The sequence below is a fragment of the Cervus canadensis genome, chromosome 18 (assembly GCF_019320065.1).
Source record: "Cervus canadensis isolate Bull #8, Minnesota chromosome 18, ASM1932006v1, whole genome shotgun sequence".
Lineage (NCBI taxonomy): Eukaryota > Metazoa > Chordata > Mammalia > Artiodactyla > Cervidae > Cervus > Cervus canadensis.
Genome location: NC_057403.1, coordinates 8,376,554 through 8,404,249, shown reverse-complemented (window position 1 = coordinate 8,404,249; position 27,696 = coordinate 8,376,554). Strand labels below are relative to the sequence as shown.

The window sequence follows — 27,696 nt, the reverse complement described above, 5'->3', positions numbered from 1 at the left end:
CTCCTGAATATAGTGGGCAGTCTCCTCACCCTTGGGTTCCCTTGACTCTGGGCTAGTGGCCTTGGCTGGAGCAGCGGCTGAGACAGGCTTTGCTGCTCACATCTCTAGAGCACTAGTTAGCTATCCAGAAGTCACGGTCCTGTGTCACATTTCACTGTGCAGTTTAGTCAGGATTTGTGCTTACAGCTTTAGATGCTATCCCTTCCGAGTAGTCTCTCAGCCAGTGTGAGTGGCTGAGAAACTGTCCCAGTGGAATAGTACAGAGTGTGTGTCCAGTGCCATTGACAGGGAGCTTTCAGGAACTAGTCTGGCTGCAAATTGGAAGTAAAGGGTCAGGGGAGGAGGGTAAATCCTGGAAGTTGATTCCCTTCAGTATCCTTGTGCAGGATGCTGAGAATACCTGATAAGAGGCATTCATCCAGGGTGGACACGGTCCTTTAAATGATGTGATTTTTTTTTTTCTAGAACATATAGTCCCCTGGTTATAGATTATGGGCATCTGATCTGCATCCAAAGATAGATTACACTGCTGAGCTTCAGACCCAAGCCTAGAATATCTTCCTAACAACTCAATTAAGCTTTACAAAAATATGACAAAAGCGCTATTTAAAAAGTGAGTTTTAGACAGTAGATACTGATCTCAGCCAAACTAAAATTTATTATCTATTAAAACTTAATTCCTTTCTTCCTAAATTACCCTCATTGGTCCCAAATGTAGCCAAGTTAAGATTAACTTGTTTGTAAAATAAGTCTGGTTAATTGACAACATAGGCTTGTAAAATTTGTCCAGGAAAGTGAGTGTCTTGATCACTAAAAATTGTACAAAGTATACCCCAAGTGAAAAACACATTTTAAAAATATATATTTATTTAATTTTGGCTGTGCTGGGTCTGCACTGCTGCTCGGACTTTCTCTATTTGCTGCAGGCAGGGGCTACTGTTTGCTGAGGTGCCCTGGCTTCTCACTGCAGTGGCTTCTCTTTTGCAGAGCATGGGCTCTAGGGCGCACGGGCTTCACTAGTCCTGGCTCCTGGGCTCTAGAGCACAGGCTCAGTTGGTTGGGTTGCACGGGCTTAGTTGCTCCACAGCATGTGGGATCTTCCCAGATCAGGGATCGAACCCACGTCTTCTGTATTGGTAGGTGGATTCTTTACTGCAGAGCCTTCAGGAAAGCCCATGAGATAATTTTCTTGCTGACAAACTTTACAACAATATACTTACTGACTTTGAGTAAACCCAGGTCCATAGAAACATTGTGCTTAATAGTGATGTGTCTAAGTGACACGTCTCTGTTAAATAACAAGCAAACAACAAACTTTAATGCCAAATGTTAATTTAATACTAAATGTTTCTCAGGTCATACGAATATGAAATCCATTTAGCTTAGTTTCTGTTATATTTAGAAATGTTTAATATGCAAGCACTTTTTAAAAAGGCAGTTAAATAGAGCTGACCTACAAATTAACCTTAGCAATACATATATCCCAATAGAGATCTCATAGTTTCATTTTAAAACTTAGTCACAAAACAAGCATTGCAATGCAAAACTCACTAGCTTAGAGATATTTGAGGGCTTCCCTGGTGGTCCAGTAACTAAGACTCCATGCTTCCAATGCAGGGGCCCCAGGTTCCATTCCTGGATGGGAAACTAGATCCCACTCGCCACAACTAAGAGTCAGTGCAGCCAAATAAATAATAAATAAGTATTTATTTTTAAAAAATACATAAATAACAGGTGGAATAGCTAAATTTACAGACTTGAGTTTTAACAGGGTTAGACTTAGAACATAGGAGAAAAATCCCCAAATTTAGAAGAATGTAGATTGTCAGATCCTGTGAGCAGCACTCAGACAGTAAAATTTCTTCCTTCTCACATACCACCTACCCTGTCTCCTGCGCTAGCAACAAGATCCTTTCTGTGTCTCTAGACATCTATACCATCTTTCTATGGCAGCCTGTGCTGACTGAAAAGAAAAAAAAAGATAGGACACTTGTGAGGCTTACAAGCAGAGGGGGAGAGCGTGCTGCCCAGAGTAATTAGTGGGCTACAATTTTATAATAAAAGGAGAAGTGGGGAGGGGGAGAGTGTCCTTATCTTTCTCTTCTTCTTCTGCTTCTTGAGTTGTTCAGTTGCTCAAGTCATGTCCGACTCTTTGAGACCCCATGGACTACAGTACACCAGGCTCCCCTGTAATTCACCATCTCCCGGAGCTTGCTCAAACTCATGTCCGTTGAGTCAGTGATGTCATTCAACCATCTCATCCTCTGCCCCCTTCTCCTCCTGCCTTTAATCTTTCCCAGCATCAGGGGCTTTTCTAATGAGTCACTTCTTTGCATCAGGTGGCCAAAATATTGGAGCTTCAGCTTCAGTCCTTCCAATGAATATTCAAGGTTGATCTGTTTTAGGATTGACTGGTTTGATCTCCTTGCAGTCCTAGGGACTCTCAAGAGTCTTCTCCAACACCATCACTCAAAAGCATCAATTCTTCAATGCTTAGCCTTCTTTATGGCCCAACTCTCACATCCATACACGACTACTGGAAAAACCATAGCTTTGACTAGATGGACCTCTGTGGGCAAAGTAATGTCTCTGCTTTTTAATATGCTGTCTAGGGTGGTCATAGTTTTATTTCCAAGGAGCAAGTTTTACTTTTAATTTCATGGCTGCAGTCACCATCTGCAGTGATTTTGGAGCCTAAGAAAATAAAGTCTCTCACTATTTCCATTGTTTCCCCATCTATTTGGGTTGAAGTGATGGGGCTGGATGCCATGATCTTAGTTTTTTGAATGTTGAATTTTAAGCCAGCCTTTTCACTCTCCTCTTTCACTTCAGTTCCTCTTCACTTTCTGCCATAAGGGTGATGTCATCTGCATATCTGAGGTTATTGATATTTCTCCCAGCAATCTTGATTCCAGCTTGTGCTTCATCCAGCCCGGCATTTTGCATGATGTACTCTGAAGCTAAGTTAAATAAGCAGAGTGACAATACACAGCCTTGACATACTCCTTTATACTCCTTTCCCAATTTGGAACCAGTCCATTGTTCCATGTTTGGTTCTAACTGTTGCTTCTTGACCTGCCTACAGCTTTCTCAGGAAGCAGGTAAGGTGGTCTGGTATTCCCATCTCTTTAAGAATTTTCCAAAATTTGTTGTGATCCACACAGTAAAGGCTTTAGCATAGTCCGTGAAGCAGAAGTAGATGTTTTTCTGACATTCTCTTGCTTTTTGGATATTAGCAATTTGATCTCTGGTTCCTCTGCCTTTTCTAAATCCAGCTTGAATGTCTGGAAGTTCTTGGTTCATGTACTGTTGAAGACTAGCTTGGAGAATTTTGAGTATTACTTTGCTAGCACCAACACTATGAAAAGGCAGAAAGATATGACACTGAAAGATGAACTCCCCAGGTTGGTAGAGTGCTACTGGAGGAGAGCAGAGAAATAGCTCCAGAAGGAGTGAAGAGGCTGAGCCAAAGCAAAAACAACACCCAGTTATGGATGTCTCTGGGGGTGGAAGTAAAGTCCGATGCTGTAAAGAACAGTATTGCATAGGAACCTGGAATGTTAGGTCCATGAATCAAGGTCAATTGGAAGTGGTCAAAAAAGAGATGGCAAGAGTGAACATTAACTTTCCAGGAGTCAGTGACCTAAAATGGACCAGAATGGATGAATTTAATTCAGATGACCATCATATTTACTACTGTGGGCAAGAATCCCTTAGAAGAAATGGAGTAGCTATCATAGTCAACGAAAGAGTCCAAAATGCACTAATTGGATGCAATCTCGAAAATGACAGAATGATCTCTGTTCGTTTCCAAGGCAAACAATTCAACATCACAGTAATCCAAGTCTATACCTGAACCACTAATGCCAAAGAAGCTGAAGTTTAACAGTTCTATGAAGACCTACAGATTTCATAGAACTAACACCAAAAAAAGATGTCCTTTTCATCATGGGGGACTGGAAAGCAAAAGTAGGAAGTCAAGAGATACCTGGAGTAACAGGCAAGTTTGGCCTTGGTGTACAGAATGAAGCAGGACAAAGCTAACAGTTTTGTTAAGAGAACATAGTGGTCATAGCAAACACCTGTCAGCTACAAGTGGCATTTACCAAGAGCAATGCCAGTGACTGAACAACAAAGGCATTTGCCATCTGCCTCTACAGAGACTGAACCCCATGCTGCTATAGCTGCTGACCTTCAACAACTGTGGAGTGAGGCACTCCATGCTCCAAGGGAATCTGGTGAGACAGGTCTTTAGATAGTTGGATTTTTTTTTTTTTAATGTTTTTAGGAACAGATTTTATGGTCTCAATCGTTGCATCTCCTCCTATCTAGAGAAGCACTAAATCCCTTCATGGTGACATCATATCCTCATGACTAACAAAAAACCTTTTATAAAATAATTGCTTCATGGTATTCATCTTCCCATTCACCAAAACCTTCTATACTGACCTTCCCCACGGCCGCTTTGAAGCAGTCTCTCAGAGCTATCTGAGATGCCGCCTCCCGGGCTACAGTCCTCATTTTGCCCTCATTTTGTTTGGTGCCATCCTAAAATGTTCTCTCTAAGAAAGCAAAGGTTTTAGAAATTATCACTGGTATCTATGCTCACCAATCTAAAAAATGCTAATATAAAAGTCAGTTCTTGGCAGTCGAGGTGTCCTCCCGGGGGAGGCAGCATGGCTCAAACATTCATGAACAGCAACATCCAGTCTGGGAAGGTGGTCGTGTTCATCAAGCCCACCTGTCCCTACAGCAGAAGGACTCAGGAGCTCCTCAGCCAACTGTCCTTCAAACAAGGGCTTTTGGGATTTTTTGATATCACTGACAATGGCGACACCAATGAGATTCAAGATTACTTGCAACAGCTCACAGGAGCCAGGACGGTACCTCGGGTCTTCATCGGTAAAGAATGCATAGGTGGATGCACTGATTTAGTAAATATGCATGAGAGAGGGGAACTGTTGAGACAGCTAAAGCAAACTGGAACTCTTCTATAATTACAGAGACGATCCAGGCTGATATCCCCCTTGAAGACTGGGTGGCACTGCCGATAATGCCGACAGTTCCTGGAGGATGGACCTGGGACAACTTTACCCAGTTACAGCAACTGTTTACTTAAAATTCTGAAATATGTTAATCTCAATAAAAAGGGATGGGCATTTTGGGAGGCCAAAAATAGCTTCTTTTGACTCAGTATTAAAAATGGACCAACTTGCCAAAAAATTTTTAAAAAGTCAATTCTTTGTTGCTTAAGGAAAGTAGGAAGTGTGTTTTTGGTAAATAAGGCATGAGGAGTGGAATTGCATTTTGTGAAGGGAAAAGGAAGTAAGCCTGACTTACAGGTGGCTTTTTAGGATGGAAGAACAAAGTAATGGGTACAAACAGTGACAGGGTTTCTGAAAAGTGAACCATGAGAAGAGAATTTTGTACATGGTTTAAAATAAGTGTAAAATAAATTTAATTAAGTTTGCCTTTTAAATAAAGTAAAACTTATTTAGCTTTGAATTTCTCTTTCCTGCCTGTTGCAAAAGTTGAGTTTAGCTTTTCTGTCTGTTAAGATGATACCTTTTCTTCAGATGGTGAACTGCCTTTGATAAAAGATTTAAGTTTTTTTAATCTCTTAAATGATGTGTTCTGAAATCTTTTATTGTTACTTTGGCTATGTGAATAGCTAGAGCTGACTCATTTGAAAAGACCCTGATGCTGGGAAAGATGGAGGGCAGGAGGAGAAGAGGACGACAGAGGATGAGATGGTTGGATCGCATCACCGACTCAATGGACATGAGTTTTGGTAAGCTCCAGGAGTTGGTGATAGACAGGGAGGCCTGGCATGCTGTGGTTCATTGAGTCATAAAGAGTTGGACACGACTGAGCAACTGAATTTAACTGAACTGAACTGGTTGTTTCACAGTGACCTATAATCTTATCTGACTGAGTATTCCAAACCTTTTTGATATTTGTTGACAAAACTTCCTAAGTCATTGTAATGAAGAACTTGATTTCTAGCTAACTTTGGGATGCTGCAGAGGGCCCATGAAATACCCCAAAGAGAGATATTACACTAATTAGGCTCATTTTCTATACAGAATTACATGGGAAGTATTGTCAAGTGAGTAATAAGTCTCGGGTTATATTGTGTCGTAAATGTTACTAATATAGATATTGTAGAAACTATATGGCGTTCCTAAATTTCTGATATGTTTGGGTAAAATGTTATCAGGCATAATTCTATAATTATTATCTCAAAATATTGTCATTGCAGTAATCAAGCTTCTCAAAAATACTTGCACTTCAAGAAGATTTATAGAAAGACTTTCAGATAAATACCAGTTTCTGAAGTGGGTAAGGATTCTAATGAAAACCCTGATGACTTCACAAAGCTTAACAGACGGACTGAAAGAACTGGCGAATATGCTTATAACTTTTATGGCTTGTATCTGAAAAATTACTGGTTTGAATATGTGTTTTCCAGGTGTAAGAAAAAAAAAACTTTCCCCTGAAACTAATTATGACAGTAATTTGTTAAAATTATCTTTTATAAACAAATTGAAACATTTATCTTTTCTCTCTATCTGAACCCTTCAGAGATGGGAAACTCTTAGTTTCCAGCAACTTTATCAGATAAGTTAGGAGGGTTATCTCACTAACAGGTACAGAAATCTCAAGGAATTTTTGGAGACCTTGAGATGGGAGGAATTCACATAAATCTGTGATAAGCCTGTGGCTTGACTTTCCTAGCCCTAAAAGATTTATTTTAAAAGTTCACTCTGAGACTCTATACAATTCTCAGCAATTTATGTTGAGGTTTGACAGAAAACAACAAAATTCGGTAAAGCAATTATCCTTCAATTAAAAAGTAAATAAATCTTTAAAAAACTCAACAAAGCAAAAAAGTCTATAATCAATTATGGTTATATAAATCATCAGGCCAAGTTTATTGAGACTGAACCTATATCACAAACAAGTCTTAATTTGGTTATATTTGGTAAAAATGATGGTGATTTTAGGGAGAAAAAGAAGTTCCAATGAATGTTAAATCCCAGTTTGTTAATGGAGGTCTGTATCTAGTAAGACTCACTTCCTGGATAGTTCTTTGCTGTTCAGTTCAGTTCAGTCACTCAGTTGTGTCCGACTCTTTGCGACCCCATGAACCGAAGCACGCCAGGCCTCCCTGTCCATCATCAATTCCCAGAGTCTACCCAAACCCATGTCCATCGAGTCAATGATGCCATCCAACCATCTCATCCTCTGTTGTCCCCTTCTCCTCCTGCCCTCAATCTTTTCCAGCATCAGGGTCTTTTCTAATGAGTCAGCTCTTCACATCAGGAAGCCAAAATATTGGATTCTCAGCTTCAACATCAGTCCTTCCAATGAACACCCAGGACTGATCTTCTTTAGGATGGACTGGTTGGATCTCCTAGCAGTCCAAGGGACTCTCAAGAGTCTTCTCCAACACCACAGTGCAAAAGCATCAATCCTTCGGCACTCAGCTTTCTTTACAGTCCAACTCTCACAGCCATACATGACTACTGGAAAAACCACAGCCTTGACTAGACGGACCTTTGTTGACAAAGTAATGTCTCTGCTTTTTAATATGCTGTCTAGGTTGGTCATAACTTTCCTTCCAAGGAGCAAGCGTTTTTTAATTTCATGGCTGCAATCACCATCTGCGGTGATTTTGGAGCCCAGAAAAATAAAGTCAGCCAGTGTTTCCATTTTCCACTGTTCCCCCATGAAGTGATGGGACTGAATGCCATGATTTTAGTTTTCTGAATGTTGAGCTTGAAGCCAACTTTTTCACTCTCCTCTTTCACTTTCAAGAGACTCTTTAGTTCTTCTTCACTTTCTGCCATAAGGGTGGTGTCATCTGCATATCTGAGGTTATTGATATTTCTCCCGGCAATCTTCATTCCAGCTTGTGCTTCTTTCAGCCCAGCGTTTCTCATGATGTACTCTGCATATAAGTTAAATAAGCAGGGTGACAATATACAGCCTTGACGTACTCCTTTTCCTATTTGGAACCAATCTGTTCTTCCATGTCCAATTCTAACTGTTGCTTCCTGACCTGCATACAGGTTTCTCGAAGCAAGTCAGGTGGTCTGGTATTCCCATCTCTTTCAGAGTTTTCCACAGTTTATTGTGATCCGCACAGTCAAGGGCTTTGGCATAGTCAATAAAACAGAAATAGATGTTTTTCTGGAACTCTCTTGTTGACTTCACAAGCTAAACAGTTTTATCACTGACTGGATCTGAAAATGCCACACATAAGGTACCACTAACTGAGAATTCAGCTTGTTTTTTATGGCCTTTAACAAGCACGACTGAGAGGAGCTACCCCATGGCCAAGGTAAGGAGCGGCGGCTGCGCTTTGCTGGAGAAACTGTGAAGCAATACCCCACGTCCAAGGCAAGAGAAACCCAAGTAAGATGGTAGGCACTGAGAGAAGGCATCAGAGGGCAGACAGACTGAAACCACAGTCACAGACAACTAGCCAATGTGATCACATGGACCACAGCCTTGTCTAACTCAATGAAACTAAGCCATGCCATGTGGGGCCACCCAAGATGGACGGGTCATGGTGAAGAGGTCAGGCCGAATGTGGTCCACTGGAGAAGGGAATGGAAAACTACTTCAGTAGTCCTGCCTTGAGAACCCCATGAACAGTATGAAAAGGCAAAAAGATAGGACACTGAAAGATGAACTCCCCAGGTCGGTAGATGCTCAATATGCTACTGGAGATCAGTGGAGAAATAACTCCACAAAGAATGAAGAGATGGAGCCAAAGAAAAAACAACACCCAGTTGTGGATGGGACTGGTGATAGAAGCAAGGTTCAATGCTGTAAAGAGCAATATTGCCTAGGAACCTGGACTGTTAGGTCCATGAATCAAGGCAAATTGGAAGTGGTCAAACAGGAGATGGCAAGAGTGAACTTCGACATTTTAGAAATCAGTGAACTAAGATGGATTGGAATGGGTGAATTTAACTCAGATGACCATTATATCTACTACTGTGGGCAGGAATCACTTAGAAGAAATGGAGTAGCCATCATAGTCAACAAAAGAGTCCAAAATGCAGTAAGTACTTGCATGCCATCTCAAAAACAACAGAATAATCTCTGTTCGTTTCCAAGGCAAACCATTCACTATCACGGTAATCCAAGCCTATGACCCAACCAGTAATGCTGAAGAAGCTGAAGATGAACAGTTCTATGAAGACCTACAAGACCTTCTAGAACTAACACCCCAAAGAAGATGTCCTTTTCATTATAGGGGACTGGAATGCAAAAGTAGGAAGTCAAGAAACACCTGGAGTAACAGACAAATTTGGCCTTGGAGTACAGAATGAAGCAGGGCAAAGGCTAATAGAGCTCTGTCAAGAGTTTCTCTTTTAGTCCTCCATTAATAATGATATGATTTCTAATAGATAATAAACTATTTTTATGCTAAAGTATTTTATCCCTTACTCATGTTTCTCTTCTAAACCTCAGCAACCACAATCTTGTCCAATTATTTCAGTAGTTGGCACCAATTTACACTTGTTCTTGGCTAAAAAGAAATGTGTCTTCTCTATCAATCATAATGAACCACTCTTGCCTAAACAAATACAACTTCACCTTGGATAATCTCTCTTCTAGGATTATATGGTAATCAGTATACCTACATCTTATTTAAACATTCATTAGCAACACTGACCAATGAAATAAAACTAAAGACATGGTCTGGAGATATTGTGGGTTCGGTTCCGGACTACCACAACAAGAAGGCACTTATTACTGGGTCATGGTGGCGCTAGTGGTAAAGAACGGTTTGATCCGTAGGTCAGCACCATACCCTGGAGGACTGCGTGGCAATCCACTCCAGTATTTTTGCCTGGAGAATCCCATTGCCAGAGGAGCCTGGGGGGCTACAGTCCATAGGGTCACAAAGAGTCAGGCATGACTGAAGCACCTTAGCACACATACATAGTGCATATAAAAGTTACATTTTCACTATTCTACAAACTAAACTATGCAACAGAATTATGTCTTAAAAAAAAACAGTCTAAATACATTAATGAAATGCTTATTCCTTGTCTTTTTCTTCTGGGAGGCAGCCCACTGGACACAGATATTTAGTGGATTGGCCAAACAGTTTTGTTCAGGTTTTTCTGTTAAGTTCTTCCAACAGATCTTTGTAAATACACTGAGGTCATCCTAACTGACCAGCAGCATTTGATTGTTGTGGGCACAGAGCTGGTGGATGGCCCTATTCTCTCAGAATTACTATATGCAGAGAGTCCACCTGCACTTGGTCTGCTGCCTGAGGTGCCGCCTCAGGGAGCCTCCCCTCAGCTGTTCCCCCAGAAATACAACTGCGACAAGGTGACTTGTCCCACGCTTTGTGCCTGCCTGCACCTCGGCCCTGTCAACTGCAACAAGAATTACTGTAGCCATGCCAACAACCTGGGCTGCAGTGTAGCAACATGGTGAAGAGATCTTTGAGGCGAGACAACGTGGATTCAGGCTCCGATTCAGTCACTTCCTGGGATGGGGTGATTTTTGTTCCATTCAAGTTCCTTCATCTGGGAAACGAGAAAGAACATCAATACTTAATTTGGACTTCAAATTCAAAAAGATAGCACGCAGAGCCCGCCCGCGGCTCCCCAGCCCCAGGCCGGGAGGCCCAGATGGGGGAACCCCGGGCTGGGGCCCCCCTGGACGATGGCAGCGGCTGGACAGGAAGTGAGGAAGGAAGCGAGGAGGGCACCGGCGGCAGTGAGGGGGCGGGGGGCGACGGGGGCCCAGACGCAGAAGGTGTCTGGAGTCCAGACATCGAGCAGAGCTTCCAGGAGGCCCTGGCCATCTACCCGCCCTGTGGCCGGCGGAAAATCATCCTGTCTGATGAAGGCAAGATGTATGGTCGGAATGAACTGATTGCCCGCTACATCAAGCTGAGAACGGGAAAGACCCGAACTCGCAAACAGGTCTCTAGTCACATCCAGGTTTTGGCCCGAAGGAAATCGAGGGAAATCCAGTCCAAGCTCAAGGCCCTGAATGTGGACCAGGTTTCCAAGGACAAGGCTTTCCAGACAATGGCCACCATGTCCTCTGCCCAGCTCATCTCAGCACCTTCCCTGCAGGCCAAACTGGGTCCTACCGGTCCTCAGACGCCCGAGCTTTTCCAGTTTTGGTCGGGGAGTTCTGGGCCCCCCTGGAATGTTCCTGATGTGAAGCCATTCTCGCAGACACCGTTCTCCTTGTCACTGACTCCTCCATCTGCTGACCTCCCAGGGTACGAGCCCCCCCAAGCCCTCTCACCTCCCGCTTTGCCCCCACCCGCCCCATCACCCCCAGCCTGGCAGGCTCGGGCTCTGGGCACTGCTCGGTTGCAGCTGATGGAGTTCTCGGCCTTTGTGGAACCGCCAGATGCAGCTGACTCTTACCAGAGGCACCTGTTTGTACACATCAGCCAGCACTGCCCCAGCCCTGGAGCGCCCCTCCTCGAGAGTGTGGACGTCCGACAGATCTACGACAAATTCCCCGAGAAAAAGGGTGGTCTGCGGGAGCTGTATGATCGTGGGCCCCCCCATGCCTTCTTCCTGGTCAAGTTCTGGGCGGACTTGAACTGGGGCCCGAGTGGTGAGGAGGTGGGGGCCGGCGGCAGCAGCGGTGGCTTCTATGGAGTGAGCAGCCAGTACGAGAGCCTGGAACACATGACCCTCACCTGTTCCTCCAAGGTCTGCTCCTTCGGCAAGCAGGTGGTGGAGAAGGTGGAGACGGAGCGTGCCCAGCTGGAGGACGGAAGGTTCGTGTACCGCCTGCTGCGCTCACCCATGTGCGAGTACCTGGTGAATTTTCTGCACAAATTGTGGCAGCTGCCCGAGCGTTATATGATGAACAGCGTCCTGGAGAACTTCACCATCCTCCAGGTGGTGACAAACAGAGACACCCAGGAACTGTTGCTCTGCACCGCCTACGTCTTTGAAGTCTCCACCAGTGAGCGGGGGGCCCAGCACCACATTTATCGCCTGGTCAGGGACTGAAGGGGGACCCCAAAAGTGGCTCACCCTCCAGAATACCCTCTCCTCCCAGGCAGGACCTCCAGCTTTCCCCGTGCTTCTAATGTGGGGAGGGGACTGCTCCCTGTTAGGACTGTAAAAGCTGGGTGGTGAGTGGAATGGGCTGGGACTGAGAGGGGAAGATGGATCCTGATCTTGGAACCTCACAGGGGTGTCTGAAAGGACAGGTCACCCCAGAGCATTGGGCACTGAGGACAGGAGTGAGAGAATCCCCGGGATAGCACTGGTTTCTGTCTCTGACAGGTGCCCTCCCTTTTCTTTGTTCTGGATGTTTTGGAGGGCCCCCAGTGACACATGGGCTCATCCCTCTGTTTTTCCGCATCTCCCTCTTCTCAATCTCCCTCCTCTTACCACCTCCATCTGGGGAACCCTGATATCAAATATTGAAGGTTAACCTTTTCTGTGCAGGGGCAGAGTCAGGTGGCCCTGGAAATATATTATTATTTTTTTTAATATAACAAGATATTTATAAGTGGGTGTTAGGGTCGTGACTTTTTCTCAGCTGGGCAAGCAGCCTTTTAATCTCATGCCCTCTTCTAAATGTGTCGTGGGGCTAGACTGTGTTGCCTCCCTCTCCTCCCCACCCCCCCTCAAATGTGTTGGTTTGTGTTTTGACAGAGGATAAAGCTATTTTACCAAAAAAAAAAAAAAAAAAAGATAGCACGCAGAAAGCATTAAAACAGGGACTCTCAAATTGTGAAATAAAAGTGAATTTGAGTCCAATTTGACATCAGTTATCAAGGAAAGTATTTCCAGTTGGGAACAAAGAACACATCTCACTTTCTCGGCAAGATCTTCGGGCTCTGAATGTGAACACAACACTGAGAAATGGCAGGATGGCTTGCAGGCATTTGGCACTGGAGACTATTTCCCTGTCACAAAATACAGTTGAAATCCATACTCATTCCCTTCATTTTGTGCTTGTTCAACTCTACTCACTTCACTTTCAAGCACCTGAGCACAGCCAACTCCCAAATTAAACATTTCATTTCACCATTTTGCCATTTCAGTTTTTTCATGGAAGTGAACTCCACCCCGAAAGAAACTCAGCTTCTTCGTGTTTATGCTGCACCTACTTTGTACACATCATGGCATTTATGAGCATATTCAGGTCACAAAAGTTTGAAAACAACCCACTGATTCATATATACCTTGGTGTAAAGAGGACAGACAGCTTCTAGGAGCACCTGTTTATTTACCAGGTGGGATGCTGGCCAACCCATGAATCAATGAATAAGGCCAAAGAAATCTTTAACATTTACTTCTGAAGACCAGTGGGCCCTGACCGCAGGAGCCCCACAGGGATGGGGAAAACAGAGACTTCACTCTTAACAGGTGCAGACGAAGCCTCATGCACACTGAGATGAAGCTGAGATGAAGGGCAAAACACAACTGTTTGCTAGGATCCTGGATGGTGAGACCTGCCTGCTGGTCTTGAAGGATCTCTGGGGGGTGGGGATGGGCTGTGGCTCACTGTGGGGACACAGATCCTGAGGGCAGAACTATGAGAGAGCACTCACCTGCATGAGGTCTCCATCTTGGCCCAACACTGGCTCCACTCAGAACCTGTAGGCTACAGCAATGGGGCCCCTAAGGCCAAACGATGAAAGGGCCAGGATGCAGCCCATCAGCAGACAGGCTGTCCAAAGCCTTCATGTACACATACCTTTCGACGTGACTCTACCCATAAAAAGGTCAAAACCCAGTTCTAACCACCACTGTGCAGGCACAAGCCTCGAGACCAGCCTCACCCAGCAGGGTTGTTGGTCAGCCACTCAGTCATGTCTGACTCTTTGCAACCCCATGGACTGCAGCATGCCAGGCTTCCCTGTCCTTCACCATCTCCTGGAGTTTGCTCAAACTCATATCCATTGAATCGGTGATGTCATCCAACCCTCTAGTCCTCTGTCGCCCCTTTCTCTTCCTGTCCTCAATCTTTCCCAGCATCAGGATCTTTTCCAATGAGTTGGCTCTTCACATCAGGGGGCAGACACCAAAAGCAAGAAAAGTGGAGTCCCACAGCTTGCAATCCGAGTCCGCAAATACATGTGGGACACCACCCTGGGATCAGATGTCCTCTGGCTCTTGGATTGGGAGAAGGGTGCCTGGGATATCGCCTTCAGAGGGCCACTTCTCCAAGGTCAAGAAACGTAACCATGCTACCAGATAGATTACAATACAAATAGAAATGTACACAAAATGAGGTGACACAGGAATATGTCACAGAGGGAGGAACAAGACAAAACCCCAGAAGAACTAAGTAATGTGGAGATAGACAATCTACCTGAAAGAGTTCAAAGTAGTGATAGTAAACATGATCAAAGAACCTGGGAGAAAAATGCACAACCTGAGAAATAAGAAGTATTTAATGAAGACTTAGAAAATATAACAACCAACCAAACAGAACTGAAGAATATGGTAAATGAAATGAAAAAAAAAAACAAAAAAACCAGAAACTAAAATGAATCAGAACAGGCTAAATGAGGCAGAAAACACATCAGTGAGCTAGAGGAAAGTACTGAAAATCACCACTACTGAAGAGAATAAAAAAGGATAAAAGGAGGACATTTTAAGAGACCTCTGGGACAACAAGCCACTAATATTTGCCCTGTCAGAGACCCAGAAGAATACAGGAAAGATCTTAGGAGGAGAAAACAGCTGAAACCACTCTAATCTGGGAAAGGAAACAGTCACACAAGTCCAAGAAACACCAAGAGCCCATATCTAAATAAAAACTTCATAGTAAGGAGAAGCCAAAAACCTGTAATAGATACACAATCAAAATGCACATGAAAATACCCTCAACATCCTGAGACTGTCCACTCTGTCAGGCTCCTTGGAGCACCCATTTACCAGGTTGAATTCTGCCCAATGCATCAACCATTCAATAAAGCTAATTAGAGACTTCCCCAATGGTTCAGTGGTTAAGAATCTGCCTGTCAATGCAGAGGATACAGGTTCCATCCTTGGTCTGAGAAGATCCCACATGCCATTAACAGCATGTGCTGCAGCTACTTGAGTCCATGCTTTAGAGCCTGTGAGCTGCAACTACTGAGCCCTCACACCTACAGGGTGTGCTTCCCAACAAAAAAAGCCAACACCCATAGCAACTAGAGAAAGCTTACATGCAGCAGCAAAGACCCAGCATAGCCAAAAATAAAAATAAAGCAAATTAGACCTTTATCTGATGCAATTTCTGCACATTACTGGAAGTTGGTCTAAAATGCACTGCTGTGCTATTTGGATTACAGTCATATGAATGTTTGGGTGTAGAGTGTAGAGAGAGTAACTTTAGTTACAAATTATGACTATGTAACCCCCAAATTTTATGTTGTTTGATTCCATGGTGACAAGAAATTGTTCTAGATTTATTTAAACCTGAGAGCCTAATGGTGCCTTGTTGGCTGCTCTTATAAAGTACTGAAGTGAGATAAAACTGTGTTGATGGAATAAACACAATTCATCCAGGGTTAGGACACAAGTGTTTATATTTTATTCATGGAAACAGGAAACCTTGATACATTCAGAATGTAGTTCTTTGAATACAACAGTAGCAAATGGTAATGACAGCTGTTAAATGTGATTCACACACATACACATATTATCCTGGTTCTGATCAAATTTGATGCTCAAAATAATTGCTCTGTGTCAGGGGACATTCAACTTTAAGGGATCCAATATGTTATTTTCTTCTTCTGTGTGCTGTTTCTCAAGGACTCTCTATTCCTTATCAGCTCCTGGAAAACAGGAAAGAGCAGAGCAGCACACAGTTCTCAGGACTGAGATCATGAGAAAGGGCACCTGCTTGGATTCCTTTCAGTGACTCCCTTCAGTGACCTTTTACTTAAAGGTAATCTATTCAGTTATGCCCCTCTTACTCAGGATATGGAACGCTTTCTGGCCCTTTGAAGATTGTTATTTGCTTGGCTTTGTTTCTGCTCAATTTTTTTACTGCCTAAAGCTGCCTTGTATGAAGTTATATAAACATGCATTTCTGCAAATAAAGCACCCTTGTTTCACTCGAGACTTGGGTCCCCTGCATCCTTATCGACTCCAGTCCCAAGGTCCCGGTCTACAAATACCGTGACAAGTGGCGCCAGAACAGGGACCTGGTGAACGCCGTTGACAAGCGGACGGAGTGACTGTTAGGACCTACGGAGGTCGGTAAGTGCGGGATTATAGGATGAATGGCTGGAAAGCCCCACCACTTCTCTACTTTACTTCATCATTTATTTAAGGATCAAGGACTTCTGGTTTCATGTCAACGGATAGAGGCTTGTCTCCAAACAGTGGTTAAATAGAATCCCTGGTTCCCCGATGAAGGCAGTTTCCATTTAGAAATTTGGAACCGGGTTAAAGAAAATTTTGAACAAGCCACAAGACGGGGAGAAAATATTCCAATAAATTTATGGCCCTTGTGGGCCCTCATTAAAGCCATCATCTTGCCATTTCAAGGCAATTCTAGTCCCCCTGATATTTGTCAACAAGCGGAACGCTCATTATATGAATATAAATTAGATGACAAGACTTTACAGAAGGCCCAATTAGAGCAACATAAAATGTTTCAAAACTTTCCCACCATCCCTGCTCCAGCTGTCCCAAGCGATCCTCTTCCTCCTCTTGTAACAGGCACGAAACTGAAGGTCCCCTCAATTAAAGGACAAAATTAATCTGATGGTGATTCTTCTGATGCTCTCTTTGACACTAAAGCCAACAATACTTTTTTTGATGACAACGATAAGCCCCTAACACACACTCATATTTATGAAAACAGACGACCCACTCATTCTCCTTTACGATGAAGCCTTTCTGATTTACTGGATTTGCAATCTCGAGTCTCTGAGGCCGATCATCTTTTTGCCTTTCCTGTGTTAGGAAATGTTTATGCTCAAGGGCAACTAATACCTCAATACGAAAGCATTGATTTTTCTCACACACAACAGATGAAAAAGGCTGTAACTATGTACGGCCCTCATTCACCTTTACTAAAGAACTTCTAAATGCTATGGCATCTTCTATTCGAAATTTTATTCCTTATGATTGGCAAATTTTGATAAAAGCTCTTCTTAAACCAGAAAAAAATATCTTCAATGGATTAATGTGGTTTCATGATGTGACCCGAGATCATGCCAATTCTAATCTCAATCTCAATTCAAGAACGCATTACAAACTTCTACCGATTTCCAAATAGCCTTTCTGGAATATTTTGGAGAAATTTCATTTCATTATCCTTCTAACAAACTCTGGAATTTCTTCAAAAATACTGAATTTATTTTCTCTCACATTGTCACATCACAACCTATACCTCAAATGGATGTTTTCTATATAGATGGGACTAAAAATACTAAAGCCTCATTGTGGTCTCTCAAAGAATATAATGTCTTTTATACTAAATTTCACTCTGCTTAACAAAACGAATTATATGCTCTCATTCAGGTTATTCACCTACATTCTCATCCTATTAATATAGTTTCTGACTCCTTATATTCAGTTTTTGTATTAAGAAATATAGAAACTTCGACCATAAATTCTAATCAATCTATTATCCAACAACTTTTTCTTGAATTACAATCTATTATGAAGAACCACACTTCTCCCATTTATATTACCCATATTCAAACACATTCTTGTCTTCCTGGCCCTATGGCTCGTGGCAATGAACAAGCTGATAAGCTTGTCTCTTTTGCTACTCCTGAAGAGCAACATGCTCTATTACATAATAATACTGATTCATTACATAAAACTTGGAAAATTCCATACTGACATGCTAAAGAAATCATTAATAATTACTCTACTTGTAGGGCCCCATATCTTCGACCCATTGAATAAAGTATCAATCCTCGAGGATTACAACCCAATATGGCAAATGGATGTAACTCATTGCCCTGAACATTCTCCCTCTTCCTTCTTACATATCTCCATCGATACAAATTCTTCTTTTATATTGGTCACACCTCCCGGAGGTTATAACCCACCTATTAACTTGTTTTACAATAATGGGAACACCTAGTTCTATAGAAACAGACAATGGCCCTACCTATATTTCTAGGCAATTCAAACATTTTCTACAATTATTTTCTATTAAACATATTACAGGTATTCCTTACAATCCACAAGCACAGGGCAGAGTTGAAAGAGCACATCACACACTGAAACTACAAACAAAAAAAATTTTAAAAGGGGTAATACAGAGGAACACTTCTATCTTCCTTATCTGTTATGGTCTTGACAGACTGGGACTTGGGGACTGGAGTCGATGAAAAGAAGCAAAGAAAAGAAGGACAGGGTGGGGGGGGGTACCCAAGTCTCAAGTGAAACAAGGGTACTTTATTTGCAGAAATGCATGGTTATATATCTTCAATAAAATGATTGCTGCTAAGTCGCTTCAGTCATGTCCGACTCTGTGCGACCCCATAGACGGCAGCCCACCAGGCTCCCCCGTCCCTGGGATTCTCAAGGCAAGAACACTGGAGTGGGTTGCCATTTCCTTCTCCAAATAAAATGATTACTCAGCCATTAAGAATGAAATTCCATCAGCTGCAACAAAATGGATAGTCCTGTAAGTAAAAGGTCACTGAAGAGAGTCACTGAAGGAATCCAAGCAGGTGCTCTTTCCCATGATCTGAGTCCTGAGAACTGGGTGCAGCTCTGCTCGTTCCTGTTTTCCAGGAACTGATAAGGAATAGAGAGTCCTTGAGAAACGGCACACAAAAGAAGAAAATGCAACATATTGGATCCCTTAAAGTTGAACCTCCCCTGACAATTACCCCTTTTTTATTTTTTCATCATTGGGGGTGACTGTAGATACTTTTTGTGAAAAAGGCCCTCACCAATTGAGTTTGTTTAGTTTGAACAATTGTAGCTGAAAGGTATCAGTATACTACAAATATAATCACTAGGATAATTATCAGCATTATAGCTCCAGATCCAATACTATGTGTAATGCTTTGAAACCATCCTCGAGGGTCTAGCCCAGATAATTGATCAGCTAGCTGTTCAGCTAAGGTTTCCAAATTGCTGGAAGAGGGTAAACTCTTAGAGAAGGTTTCAAAGATTTCCTTTTATAATAATTGTACATTTAAGGAAGGATTATCATGTATGTCTTGCAAATGAAATTTGATTTGTTCCCAAGAGTAGGCACTATAGCTGAACCAAACAGGGGTAATACAAAATTGAGTAGAATTCCAGTCACATTTTAGTATAACTTGTTTTTGTAAATCTATTAATTCATCTCCAACCCATTGGATGGCTGTTTTTATTTCCTGTATTTCATCTGGAATGTCCTCATTTATCTGAGCCTGAGTGGTCCACATAGTATGAGCATCTTTAATCCAATTTTGAATAAAGTTGTGTATCTGAATTGAGGTTTGTAAAGCAATGCCCTCAACAGTGGCAGTAGTGCAGTTCAGTTCAGTTCAGTTCAGTCGCTCAGTCGTGTCCAACTCTTTGCGACCCCATGAAATGCAGCATGCCAGGCCTCCCTGTCCATCACAAACTCCTGGAGTTTACTCAAACTCATGTCCATCAAGTCAGTGATGCCATCCAGCCACCTCATCCTCTGTCGTCCCCTTTTCCTCCTGCCCCCAATCCCTCCCAGCATCAGGGTCTTTTCCAATGAGTCAACTCTTCACATGAGGTGGCCAAAGTATTGGCATTTCAGCTTCAACATAAGTTCTTCCAATGAACACCCAGGACTGATCTCCTTTAGGATGGCCTGGTTGGATCTTCTTGCAGTCCAAGGGACTCTCAAGTCTTCTCCAACACCACAGTTCAAACGCATCAGTTCTTCAGCGTCCAACTCTCACATCCATACATGACCACTGGAAAAACCATAGCCTTGACCAGATGGACCTTTGTTGGCAAAGTAATGTCTCTGCTTCTTAATATACTATCTAGGTTGGTCATAACTTTCCTTCCAAGCAGTAAGTGTCTTTTAATTTCATGACTGCAATCAACATCTGAAGTGATTTTGGAGCCCCCCAAAATAAAGTCTGACACTGTTTCCACTGTTTCCCCATCTATTTCCCATGAAGTGATGGGACCAGATGCCATGATATAGTTTTCTGAATGTTGAGCTTTAAGCCAACTTTCTCACTCTCCTCTTTCACTTTCATCAAGAGGCTTTTTAGTTCCTCTTCATTTTCTGCCACAAGGGTGGTGTCATCTGCATATCTGAGGTTATTGATATTTCTCCCAGCAATCTTGATTCCAGTTTGTGCTTCTTCCAGCCCAGCATTTCTCATGATGTACTCTCCATATAAGTTAAATAAGCAGGGTGACAATATAGTGCCTTGACGTACTCATTTTCCTATTTGGAACCAGTCTGTTGGTCCATGTCCAGTTCTAACTGTTGCTTCCTGACATGCATATAGGTTTCTCAAGAGGCAGGTCAGGTGGTCTGGTATTCCCTTCTCTTTCAGAATTTTCCACAGTTTATTGTGATCCACACAGTCAACGGCTTTGGCAGTAGTGCAAATGGCTATTAATCCCAAAATGCCAAGAATTAACCATCCAATGTATCATTTAGATTGTTGAACTAATTTAGTAAGTAGCTCGGAGGCAAGGCCTGCCTGGGACCCTCTTCCCAGGGTCGTTGGAGATCTAATGGCAACCATAGACTACGTCGAGATGGAAGAATAAAAGGGAATTGTTTTTCAAAGAAACAGAGGAATTAGGACAACTATACAATTTGCAATCAGTACAAGTCACAGAACGTAAAGTCTTATTAAGCTGCAAGTTCCCTATAGCTATAACAAAAGGAAGGGGAAGAGAAGCTTTTATGAAATATGAATGATTATAACGAAAGGAATAGTTACTATGCCTACAGCTGGTCCCCACAAAATATCCAGTCCAAGTTCCAAGTTCTTCGGTGCTTGCAGCAAGTTTCCAGATGTCCCACTGTTCAGGCCCAATCCATTTATTGAGGACGATTCAAGGGTAAGGGGGTGCCATTCCACTGTCAAGTCAGCCGAGAAGTCCTTTTTCATGGTAATGTTCCATCATAGTATTAGTAACCTTCTATGCTACTTGAGTAGCATAATCACATACAGTGCTGTTAATATCATCTGAGCAGTTAGTCAACCACATACCATGGGTTCCCCAATCAACAATGGTGTAATTGGCCACAAACATTAATTTCCCTGATTTAGCTTGACATCTGTCCCAATGAATAGGAATACATTTAAAGTTCTTATATGTAAACCCTCTGCATAATAATTTTTGTCATTTTCCTAGAGTTTCAGTAGTGTTGACATGGTTCTCATAGAAAGAAGGGGCAGTAAACAGTCCAAGCAATGTCCGAAAGTTCTTCTTTGGAGGCAGAACGAAAGCCCATGTTTGTCAGCTAATGTTAATGCATAATTATGCTGGACCCATGCATAGAGGAAGGACTTCAAACCCTAGAGAAATATTGATTAGTCTCCCTTCTTCCTCAGGATAAAAGGGCCCCTCCAAGCTCCAAGGAGGAGGCATATGTACTGAGTCATTGGTGGATACGATCGGTCGTTTATCTGTCCATTCTACAACCTGCATTAAAGGGGGGTTTGGTATATAGGCCCAGTAAGTATGATTAATTTTTTTAAAAGTATGATTAATTAATTCAGCTTGATCAGGAGACGCAAAAGCAAGCAATGGAAGCATAGCAACAAAAATATTTTCTGGATTCCTTGGCATTCCCTGTTGAGAAAGCAGATGTTCAGCTTGATTAGTAAGGGTTTTTTTTTTTATCTTGTTATTGTGATAATTTGCCTCGTTTCTTTCTAGTAAGGGTTTTTATTTGTCCCCAAGTAGGGAGATCATGGGAGAAGGCAATGGCACCCCACTCCAGTACTCTTGCCTGGAAAACCCCATGGACGGAGGAGCCTGGTAGGCTGTAGTCCACGGGGTCGCGAAGAGTCAGACATGACTGAGCGACTTCACTTTCACTTTTCACTTTTGTGCATTGGAGAAGGAAATGGCAACCCACTCCAGTGTTCTTGCCTGGAGAATCCCAGGGACGGGGTCGCACAGAGTCGGGCACGACTGAAGTGACTTAGCAGTAGCAGCAGGGAGATCATGAGGTTGATGACGTCAAGGGCAGTGCTTCTTGGAGATTTTTAGAGCCGCCATGGGCCTGTATTGGAATTTTTTCCTCCCGGGGTTTGTGTCTTTTCGTCTCTGTTTTGAACACCGGCGGCTCCCCTGAGGCAGATCTTCTGAAGAGGAAGCCAATTGAGTTCGTTGGATCCATCTGGAAAAATACAAGCATACCCCTTTCCCTGTAAGATTAATTTCCCAAATTTCCATTGCTTAGTTAGCCCATCTTAATACCAAATGGGCAGAGGACGAGAGGTATCCTTCAATTCCTCGAAATGTTTTTCTGCTCGTGTCAAGATATCTTCTTGCGGTAAGTTTTAAAAATTTAAAACAAACAAAGCTGTATTAACAATAGTTATAGGATTAGAGTACATAGTGCTGAGATCTAGTAAAATCTGCTCTGGATTAGGAAGATAGAAATGTTCCTGTGTATTCCCCCTTTTCAAAATTTTTTATTTGTAGTTTCAGTGTGTGATGTGCTCGTTCAACTATGCCCTGTGCTTGTGGATTGTAAGGAATGCCTGTAATATGTTTAATAGAAAATAATTGTTTGAATTGCCTAGAAGTATAGGCAGGGCCATTGTTTTGTTTTTATAGAGTTGGGAGTTCCCATTATTGCAAAACAAGCTAATGGGTGGGTTATAACATGCCGTGTAGCCTCACCTCGAAGAGGTGTGGCTCATATAAAAGAAGAATTTGTGTTGATACAGACATGTAGGAAAGAAGATGGAGAAAGTTCAGGGCAATGAGTTACATCCATTTGCCATAATTCATTGGGTTGTAATCCTCGAGGATTAATACCCTGTGCAATGGACCGAAGATGCAGGGGTCTACAAGTAGAGCAATTATTAATGATTTCTTTAGCATGGCGGTATGGAATTTTCTAAATTTGGTGTAAGGAGACAGCATTATTGTGCAATAGAGCACGTTGTTCCTCAGGAGTAGCAAAAGAAACAAGTTTATCAGCTTGCTCATTACCATGAGTCATAGGGTTGGGAAGGCAGGAATGTGTTCGAATATGGGTAATATAAATGGGGGAAGTGCAGTCCCTAATAAGAGACTGTAGTTCGAGAAAAAGTTGTTGAATAATAGGTTGATTGGAATTTATAATAGAGGTTTCTATATTTCCTAATATAAAAACTGAATATAAGGAGTCAGAAACTATATTAACAGAGTAAGGATGTAGGTGAGTAACTTGAATAAGAGTATATAATTCGTTTTCTTGAGCAGAATGAAATTTAGTATAAAAGACATTATATTCTTTGAGAGACCAGAATGAGGCTTTGGCATTTTTAGTCCCATCTATATAGAAAACATCAGCTCGAGGTATAGGTTGTGATGTGACAATGCAAGAGATAATAAATTCAGTATTTTTGAAGAAATTCCAGAGTTTGTAGTAAGGATAATGAACTGAAATTTCTCTAAAATACTCCAGAAAGGCTATCTGGAAATCGGTAGAAGTTTGTAGTGCATTCTCAAATTGAGATTTATGAATAGGTATTACAATTTTATGAGGATCGGAGCCAATTAGAGTCTTAGTTCTATTTCTCCCATTGACAAGTATTAGAGCAATCAAATCAAGATAGGGCGTCAGTGACCTTGTCCCTCTAAATTGTGTATAGATCCAATCTAGCCAGTGTTCTTGTTGGGCAAGAAGTCCCATGGGGGAATGGAGAGAAGGGAGTATAAACAACTCTAGAGGTAATTCAAGTCTAATACGAGTAAGAAACTGTTTCTGCAATTTATTTTGTATCAAACGAGGGCTATTTAAATCGGGATCTCCTTTCAAAGTATTAAATAGATTGGTCAGTTGATAATTTGCAATGCCTAAAGAGGGTCTAATCCAGTTTATATCGCCTAAAAGTTTTGGAAAATCATTCAAGGTTGATGATTTATCAACATGAATCTGTGTTACTTGGGGAGTAATACGTTGTTGTAGAGGTTTGAATCTTTTCAGGGGCAATGATTAATCCAGAGTCCTTTAAGTATTCTTGAGCTATGTCAAATATTTCTTGAGTTTCTAAAACAGATGGAGCTGAATACAATATATCATCCATATAATGAATAACAAGAAAGTTAGGAAACTGTTTTCTCATAGGTTCAAGGGCTTTGGCTACATAATACTGACAGATGGTGGGAGAATTCCCACATGACAGAGTGTGGGAAGAGTATATACTCTTTCATTTTTCCAAGCAATTTTAATAATTGCATTGTTTGTTAACTGAGCAGTGGCCCCTAGGAAAAATGTGGAAAATATATTTGAGTTTGCCATTGCATAAGTAAATCTCTTCCTATTAAATTAAGGGGTGCATTTATCACATAAGGTTGCAATGTTGCAGGCTGGCCTTTTCGTCCCTCACATGGATATATTTGGACACTTTGATAAACCTCTTGTACTTTGGTTTGAGAAACTCCTGCAATTTGGCAAGAAATTCTCTGTATAGGCCAAGATTTGGGCCATTAATGTTTGGAAATAATAGTAATATTAGATCCATATCAAGAAGACCAGGAAACCTTTAGCCATTAATTTTGGTATTTATATTTGATCATGCATATTCAGATACTATTGATGTACATAAGGATTGTTTTTGATCTGTACTGCCAAATCCACCTGTCTGGATGCCATTACAGGAGTTAATAGAAATGTAAGGTAAAAGAAGTAGTTTGGCAATTTTGTCCCCCTTTTTGAATTGCCATAGTATCTGAGATGACATCATAATTTGAATTTCTCCCTTATAATCTGAATCAATTATTCCAGGGTGAACAATAATTCCTTTAGAAGTCAAACTAGATCAGCCAAGTAAGAGGCCAAAGGTTTGTGGGAGTAGAAAGAGTATCCGCCTCATTAGTTTAAGTGGGACCTTATATACTTCTCAACTAGCTGCTGAGAATGATAAAAAGAACACCTCAATGTTGTAAGAGGTCTATTCGGCCCTTTCCCAAGACGCATATCCTGAGATAACTTTGGTACAAGGTTAGCCAGGGAAAATAGGTTCCAGACAATGTCTCTGGGCAAGATATACTGTTGCTGTGTAATCACCTGTACAAGTCTTGAGATATAGGTTCCCAGGCAAGATTTGTTACAATTATAATCATTAACATAGAGCCTCAGAAAAGCATTTCCATGAGTAAGACATTGTGCTGTGTAATCATTAGTTCTGGACCTAAAGAAAGGTCAGTTCTCTAGTGATACATTGTTGCACAAGGCTTAAGGAAAGTAGAAGTGAGAATGTTTGCCACCTCCTTACAGGGCCTTGGACTGCCTGCCTAAGCTTTAACTCTTTCATTTCCTCCTGCTTTTAGGAGAATATGGTTGCCAGGGAAAGGGGTGGAGAAATTGTTCTGTAACATCTTCCTGCTGGGAAGGGGCGCAGACCCAAAATTATTGAGGCAACATATTCTCCTTATCCTCATATTGAGGGTCTCTGATCCAAAGGCCCTGAGTAATAGCTAGAGGAGGCAGTGGAAACTGCAGGAGTGTCAGGGAATGTTTGACGGGAGGATTCCTACGTGCTGTCTCTCATGAGTCCTTTGTCTCTCTTCAAGCGGAACAGCACGCTGCTCCCAGGGACTGAGGTCATTGTGTGAGGCAGGCTTGGGTCTCCTTTAGTAAACATTTTCTTTAGGACAAAACTGCTTAGTCTCGTTCTCCTTTCTTGAGATATGGATTGCCTCCTGACCTTGTGACTAACATTACCCCTTGTTCCCTTGGTAACGGTTACTGTACGTTTGGTTTTCTGATCTCTATCATTCCCGAAAGAAGTTTCTTGTACCACAGCCTATATATACTCATAGAAAAATCATTAAAGCACCTTTGCTCCATCAGAGCTTAGGTCCCCGGGTCTTTTTTTGTCTCTCTCTCTCTCTTTCTCTCTTTACTTTCTTATCGTTGACTCCGTACCACGAGGTTCCGGTCCATTAAAGGACCCCAACAAATGGCGCCCGAACAGGGACACTGGTATACGTGGCATATCGGGCGGAGTGACTCAGGGACCTGTTGAGGTCGGTAAGTACTAAGGCATGGGTTAAACGGCTGGCCAGCCCTATTATTTTTCTACTTTACTTCACCATTTGTTTAAATTTCAGGGACTTCTGGTTTCACGCCAATGAATAGAGGCTTGCCTTCAAACAGTACTTGAACATAATCCTTTGTTTCCTGATAAATGCAGTTTTGATTTAGAAATTTGGCTCCAGGTCAAAGAAAATGTTAAATGAGCAGCCAAACAAGGAAAAAATATTCCAATTGATCTCTAGCCCCTATGGGCTCTTATTAAAGCTGTAATTCTGCCATTTCAAGGTACATTCTAGCCCTTCCAATATTCAGTGACAGAACACTTATTACATAAATATAAATTAAATGATTAAACTTTACAAAAGGCCCAATTAAAACAATACAAAATATCTCAAAATTTTCTTACTAGCCCTGCCCTGGCTGCTCCAAATGCTTCTCCTCTGCCAACAGTTGCAACTCCAAAAGTCTCTCCTTTGTTGAAACCTAATGAAAAGTTATGCTAATTTTTAAGCTAGATTAGAAGCTGCTATTTCCTGTACTGTAATCAGAGAAGAAACCAAAAAACAGCTAGAGAAATTACTTGCTTATGAGAATGTAAATCAGAAATGTCAAAGAGCTATAGCTGCAATTTGTGAGACTAGGACTATTATTGATTATTTGAAGGCTTGTCACAATCTAGGATCAAAAACTTAAAAGATGCAAATACTAGTTGAAACAATGGCTACTACCTTTTAAAAGGGGAAATGAAGGATGCTTTACATGTGGAGATAAAAACCATTTAAAAAGGGACTGCCCTAAGAAGGCTAATAAAAAAACCTCCAAAAATTTGCCCTTGCTGCCATAGAGGAATGCACTGGGCCAAAGACAGTAAATTTAAATTTGATATTGAAGGAAAACCTATTCCAGTAAACTCCAAACAGGGGACCTCCCAGGGCCCCTAAAACAAAAACCAGGGGCAAATTCTATCTTTTCCCTCAAACCCTCAATGTCCAGCAGTGCCCTAATATATCAGCCCTAAATGATTTTTTCCTTTACCCTTAAACAGTCCCTTCTAGAATACCTACTGGACTTTTTGGACCCCTGCCCTCACAAACGTTCAGTCTTTTACTTGGCTGACCTAATTTGGCTTCTAAAAGAATTACTGTTCACCCTGGAATAATTGATTCAAATTATAAAGGAGAAATTCAAATTATGATGTCAGCTCAGATGGCAATTCAAAAGGGGGGACAAAATTGCTCAATTACTTCTTTTGCCTTACATTTCTATTAACTCCTCTAATAATGTACGGACAGGCAGATTTGGCAATACAGATCAAAAACAATCCTTATGGACATCATTGATATTTAAATATGTCTGACCAAATATAAATATCAAAATTAATGGTAAAAGATTTTCTGGTCTCCTCGGCACTGGATCTAATATTATGATTATTTCCAAACACTTGTGGCCCAAATCCTGACCTATACAAAAGGTCTCTTGCCAAATTGCAAGAATTTCTCAAACCAAAGTACAAGAAATTTATCAAAATATTCAAATCTACCCATATGATAG

General features: G+C 41.8%; 2 protein-coding genes across 2 annotated transcripts; both read left to right on the top strand.

Moving 5' to 3' along the window:
- Nucleotides 1-4,234: 4,234 nt before the first annotated feature.
- Nucleotides 4,235-5,010, top strand: LOC122420687 (glutaredoxin-1-like). The gene has a single exon (XM_043436085.1). It carries the CDS (start codon nucleotides 4,602-4,604, stop codon nucleotides 4,995-4,997), a length of 396 nt encoding a protein of 131 aa, XP_043292020.1. The 5' UTR covers nucleotides 4,235-4,601; the 3' UTR covers nucleotides 4,998-5,010.
- A 5,608-nt stretch (nucleotides 5,011-10,618) lies between these two features.
- Nucleotides 10,619-12,695, top strand: LOC122420638 (transcriptional enhancer factor TEF-4-like). Its single transcript, XM_043436002.1, has one exon. The coding sequence runs from the start codon at nucleotides 10,668-10,670 to the stop codon at nucleotides 12,021-12,023; it is 1,356 nt and encodes a 451-aa protein (XP_043291937.1). The 5' UTR covers nucleotides 10,619-10,667; the 3' UTR covers nucleotides 12,024-12,695.
- The last annotated feature ends 15,001 nt before the right edge of the window (nucleotides 12,696-27,696 follow it).

Bases quoted from the DNA above. Each gene is read 5' to 3' on its own strand.
- LOC122420687 (XM_043436085.1), top strand. From the start codon at position 4,602: ATGCTCACCAATCTAAAAAATGCTAATATAAAAGTCAGTTCTTGGCAG.
- LOC122420638 (XM_043436002.1), top strand. From the start codon at position 10,668: ATGGGGGAACCCCGGGCTGGGGCCCCCCTGGACGATGGCAGCGGCTGG.